The sequence below is a fragment of the Lampris incognitus genome, chromosome 17, assembly GCF_029633865.1.
Source record: "Lampris incognitus isolate fLamInc1 chromosome 17, fLamInc1.hap2, whole genome shotgun sequence".
NCBI classification, from domain to species: domain Eukaryota; kingdom Metazoa; phylum Chordata; class Actinopteri; order Lampriformes; family Lampridae; genus Lampris; species Lampris incognitus.
In genome coordinates, this window is record NC_079227.1 from 6,913,863 (window position 1) to 6,919,701 (window position 5,839).

The 5,839-nt window shown below is 51.8% G+C and overlaps 1 protein-coding gene across 1 annotated transcript; it reads right to left on the reverse strand.

Moving 5' to 3' along the window:
• Positions 1-1,108: 1,108 nt before the first annotated feature.
• On the reverse strand, positions 1,109-1,969 carry LOC130127880 (gap junction delta-3 protein-like). The gene has a single exon (XM_056297596.1). The coding sequence runs from the start codon at positions 1,967-1,969 to the stop codon at positions 1,109-1,111; it is 861 nt and encodes a 286-aa protein (XP_056153571.1).
• Positions 1,970-5,839: the final 3,870 nt, after the last annotated feature.

A 5,839-nucleotide genomic window follows, 5' to 3' on the forward strand; every position in this document is an offset into this window, starting at 1 on the left:
ACGGGCTGTTATGCGCGTCGTTAACAGAGCCGGCTGCTCTGATTGGCTGGTGATATTTACGGTCCCGCCCCCTCCCTTAGACAGAAATATGGCTGCTCAGCCTTGCTGTCGGCATGGGCGGCCTCAAGTCATTTTTTTTTCGGCCTCATGCAAAATCTGGGTCGATTGTTCCTGGTGTTACGTCACTCTGGGGGACCATTCTGATTGGCTCGTTCAAATGGGGCTATTTGACGCCATCACAAAATCTGTGCAAAGGAGAAAGCAGGGACCAGCGGAGACACCGGATTGCAAAAAAAAGAAGAAGAAGAAGAAGAAGAAAAGGCTCCTGATTGGCTGATAAGGAGCGCGTGCAGGGGAAATTCTCCGTCTCCGTTTACAAGGTCCAGCACGGGGCAGAGACCGGGTCCACTTCTCAGTGCATCTGCTTGACAGCCAGCTGTTGGCATGTAGGAAGAGTCGGACGAAGTATTATACAAAGTGTTGAAAGTCCAAATCACTAGTGGACGTTTAGTTCTGGGGGAAGCCTGGGAATGGTGCTCCTCGTTTATAACAAAACCCAGCCTAAAGCTGGACTTGTCTTCTATAAACCCCCCCCCTTTAAACTGAAACCCAACAATAGCCTTTTTATTTTTTACACAGACAGTATTAATATTAAAATGACTGAAACGAGGATCGCCGGTTCGAATCCCCGTGTTACCTCCGGCTTGGTCGGGAGTCCCTACAGACACAACTGGCCGTGGCTGCGGGTGGGAAGCCGGATGTGGGTGTGTGTCCTGGTCGCTGCACTAGCGCCTCCTCTGGCTGGTCGGAGCGCCTGTTGGGGGGGGGGACTGGGGGGGATAGCGTGATCCTCCCACGTGCTACATCCCCCTGGTGAAACTCCTCGCTGTCAGGGGAAAAGAAGCGGCTGGCGACTCCACATGTATGGGAGGAGGCATGTGGTAGTCTGCAGCCCTCCCCGGATCGGCAGAGGAGGTGGAACAGGGACTGGGACGACTGGGAAGAGTGGGGGCAATTGGCCGGGTACAATTGGGGAGAAATCCAAAAAAAGAAGAAAAAAAATGACTGAAACGTGGTGGGACCGCCGCGCATCTGAATCGAGTCCCTTTCAAACCACGAAAGCCCTGCTGCTCGAGTACTTGGCGCTTTTCCGCCCGATGCCGGAGACCCTCTTGCTCATGCTGCTCCTCGTGGAACCCGACTTCAGCCTCCTGCTGCTGCTGCTGCTCACGCTTTTCAACGGGGTCAGCCTACCAGGCTTCTGCCCCTCCCCTTTCCCCTGCTTGGTGGTGTACTCCAAGCTGACGGAGGAGTAGTCCGGTGGTGGCGGCCCGCGTCTGGAGCAGAACCACTTCTTCGAGGCGTAGCAAAGCTCGGCGAAGCTGGAAACACCCGACACCAGTCCTATGATGAAGTAGAAGCGCAGGAAGATGGTTTTCTCGGCAGGGCGGGAGGTGAAACAGTCCACGGTGTACGGGCAGGGGAAGCGACTGCAGCGAAACTGGGCCTCCACCTTGAAGCCGTACAGCCACCACTGGCCCACCAGGACGCCCACCTCTGCCACCAAGCGGAAGGCCACGTTCACGATGTACAGCCGCTTCCACCACACCTCCTCTCTGTATTGGTGGCTGCTCGGCAGACTTTGCTTGGAGCCGCCTGTCTTCTTGTTGGAGTGGTGCACTGCATACATCATGAAGAGCAGGGACGGCGTGGCGATGGCGATGATGTGGAAGACCCAGAAGCGGTACTGGGAGATGGGGGAGGCTATGTCGTAGCACACCTGCTTGCAGCCCGGCTGGAGGGTGTTGCAGGTAAACTCCTCCTGCTCGTCTCCGAACAGGTCGCTGGCCACCGTGCCCAGAATCAGGATCCTGAAGAACAGCATGAGGAGGAGCCAGAAGCGGCCCAGCATCGGCGAGCGAGCCTCGAGGCTCTCGAAGAATTTGCCGAGGAAGCTCCACTCGCCCATGGTTGACGGAGCCGGGTCAGAGATCTCTACGTGGATTGCTCGCGCAGTGGAAGGGCGAACCCAGAAAAGGTCTGTCTAAGGTCAGATGCTCTTTCCGGTACTTAGGCCATATTCAGGACCACATTTAATCCACTTTCTGGCTCGTGTGAAGATGCCACATAACCCTACTCAAACTCATCGTCTCCAACCGAGATCGCTAAGTGAACTGAATCTGCAGGTCAACGAGGTTTTTGTTTTGGGTTTTTTTCCCCAAGAAGTGGCGGCGGGCCTCGGTTCCTTTTGCCTGAAACAAGCAAAGTAAACAAGAAGCGGCATTAAACATCCTCCCGCACGCAGTCAGGAGTTAAAGCGCTGAAGAAATGACATCAAATCACAGCGCAGCTTTTGCAACTGACGAGTTAAATCACATTCATATCCTCCTTAAGTCAGCCCCCTTCAGTTGAGATTCATAATGACATCTGAGGTGACATACAGACAATAGACAACTTAAATGAATCAGCAGTAACGATTTCACACAAACACAAACACACACATTCTCCGCTGGGACCAAACGCACCTACTAACAGGTGCCATTTCTGGCATATCTAAAGGAACAATGAAGTCAGCCCTGAGGCATCTGCTGTACCTTATGGAGTCACTCGCCTTCTTCTCGGCCTTCGAAGAGGAAGTCCTCAGCCAAACTGGAGAAATGTTATGAGAGGACCAAAAATAAAAAATAGTAAACAGGGTCCCACTTAAACCGTGTGTGCCAGCCCGCTTTGACCTCAGCTCTGGTCTGAGCAGCGTCGAGTCCAGGGTTTCGGTAATGACAGCGAGGGCGGCGACGGCTAAAGGAACTTCCTGCCGCGTCCTAATCTGGACATCAGGAGGCCCAAACGGAGCTGATGTTTACTCTGGAGGGCAGAGTGCTTGATGAGCACTTGAAAGAACTTCCCTAATGGCAGGAAGGCTCTCCATTAATGAGCGGCTGAAGCCAGGAGGCCAAACAGCCGGCTCACAGAGGAAAAGCCTGTATCGGTAGAAACCAAGCGGAGAACACTAAAGTCTGCTTTGAGTGCGTCACACAGATTACACTGCACAACAACAAAACAACAAACAAAACAAAAAAACGGCATATCTGAATGAGTCAAAGTCTTGAAATTCCCGGATTTATCTCGTTTCAGGAATTTCGGGGGAAAAAGGGATCCGCTGGGGCGACCCCCCGAACGGGAGCAGCTGAAAGTCGTGGTAGGTCTTGTTTCAGGGATCATCTGCATCTCGAGAACGACGCACGCTCGCGATTAGAGAACGTTTAAATATCGCACTGCAACGACGGGTCATTTTATTTGCTTGGGGGATTTCCTAGCTTGAATGTACAAAATGTCGTCTCGGTTTTGAGGAGGCATTTCTGCAGGGATGGTTCAATAAGAGACACTCTGCACGTCCTTCTGAAACACAAGCTGCGTTTGAAGAAGGATCAGCGTCGCTCAAAGGTTTTGGTTTTGTTAACTTATTTTGGAAGTATGAAGGTGGCGCAGGGGTTAGCACGGTCGCCTCACAGCAAGAAGGTCCTGGGTTCGAGCCCCGGGGTAGTCCAACACTGGGGGTCGTTCCGGGTCGTCCTCTGTGTGGAGTTTGCACGTTCTCCCCGTGTCTGTGTGGGTTTCCTCCAGGGAATCCGGCTTCCTCCCACAGTCCAAAGACATGGAGGTCAGGTGAATCGGCCGTACTAAATTGTCCACAGGTATGAATGTGCGTGGGCCCTGTGTGGTGGCCTGGCGGTCTGTCCAGGGTGTCTCCCCACCTGCCGCCCAATGACTGCTGGGATAGGCTCCAGCCTCCCCGTGACCCTGAGAGCAGGATAAGCGGTTTGGCTCATGGATGGACGGAAGTTCAATTTTCTTCAAGCTATTGATAAAGACCACAGAGAGGAAAGAAGTACGGGAAGTCGACTGTGTCCTGCCTCAAACCACATTCATATGCTACCAAACCCATTTATACATACTCTATAATCAACGTGAAGTATTACTGCAAACCATAATTGCATACAAGGCAAAAATAAAAAGAACGGCAGGACCTTTACACGTCATCTTTTTTTCTTTTACAGTAAAAATATTCCAGTGAAAAACATACTGAAATATTTCAAACTAACATTACACGGAAGTGCTGACGAGTTGATCAACGTAACGTTTAACTTATTGTGTCCAATCTCCCAGTGTTGTGTTCACGTCTTCATACTTGAAATCAGACCACCCACAATATTCACTGAGTTGAATCAAAACCAACGACAGACGCACACTCGCATTTCAACACGTTACTGAGCGAATCCTCTCGCCGCAACCTTCCGGGTATGACATCACTCCTCACGGGTGCCCACAGGTGTCAAATCCAAACGCAATACGTGACGTCCCTTCTTTCCTTGAAAATCTACAGACATCTTACAAACCTGTGTCTGACAATAAAACTAAAAAGTCCTCAACCCTCACGTCACCCGTGCCCTTACTTTAAATTCAAGCCAGGTCATAGTCAGACAGTCTCTGAGGCGCTCGTTTGGCCCGCTGAGGCCTGCCTGCATTAGGCATGGCTGCCACGCTGGTTCCAGTGGGTGTTGGCGGGGGTCACTGTGTCCTTATCAGAGTCCACTGTGATGTCCTCAACCCCTTGTGTGTCGTCCTGCTCACGGGTTGTCTCCTGCGGTCCAGTTGTCCTGTATTTCTTTTACGAAAGTACTGTTCCTTGCGTACCGTGCTCCCGCTGGGGATTCTGCAATCACACGACTCCCTGTTTTACTCACAACTTTGTGTGGTGTAGCGTTAAAGGGAGTGGTAAACTTATCCACTTTGTCTGGCCTTACAAGCACGGTGTCGCCGACTTCCATCTCTGAGCGCTGAGCTCTCGGGCGTTCATCTGTGTACAGTTTAGATTTGCCCTTTTTCTCCCTTCCACGCACCTCCATGTCTGTGCGTGACTCTGTGACGCCTGGCAGTTTTCCTCTCACTTTACGATTAAAGAGCAATTCCGCCGGACTCTTCCCTGCCGTGGTATGGTCGATGCTCCTGTACACAGTCACATATTTTCTCAGCTCCCTTCTCCAGTCCAGTCCTTCTGAATGAGCAGTCCTGATTCTCTTCATTAGTGACGCATTCTGGTGCTCGACCTTCTCTGTTGGCCTGAGCCCCTTCAGCTGTTGTCTTCAGATGTGTGATGCCGTTATTTTCACAATATTCTCGGAATAGCTCAGACTTGAAGTGTGGGTCATTATCTGATTTATAGGTGACTGGTAAGCCGTGACGGCTAAATATTGACTCTAGGCTATCAATAACCTTCTCTGTTGTTGTAGATGTCAAGATATCATATTCGTAATAACGACTACTACTACAAGAAGGGAGTGGTTGGATGGCAGGGATCCAAGCAAGTCTACGGCCACATCCTGCCAAGGCCTGTCTGGAAGGGGTGTGGGTCTCATTGGTTCTGGTGGGTCGGGTCTGGCTACTATCTGGCAACCGTGGCAGTCTTTGCAGTGTTTTTCAGCCGCTTGATCCATCCCCGGCCACCAAACCTTGGTTCTCAGGTGCTGTTTTGTCCCCACTATCTTGATATGTCCCTCATGTGCTAAAGCCAGTGCTCGTGCATGTAGGACGCGGGGTAGCACAATACGTGTCCCATGGAGGACCAAATATCCCACTATGCACAGTTCATTCGCTATGGCTGCATATGCTTTGCAGCTGCCTTTCATACCTTGATCAGCTCTGGGTCGGTCGCAGAGGCCTCCTCCACCTCTCTGGTCGTGACTGCCTTTGGCGTGGCGCTGACAGCGACAAACGTCACGTACTCGTCCGAGCCGGGATTGTGTCTCTCACGTTGTGCTGTCTCACCAAGCAATCGTGACAG

What these genes read in the sequence shown, in the direction of transcription:
- LOC130127880 (XM_056297596.1), bottom strand. Translation starts at nt 1,969, where the DNA reads ATGGGCGAGTGGAGCTTCCTCGGCAAATTCTTCGAGAGCCTCGAGGCT.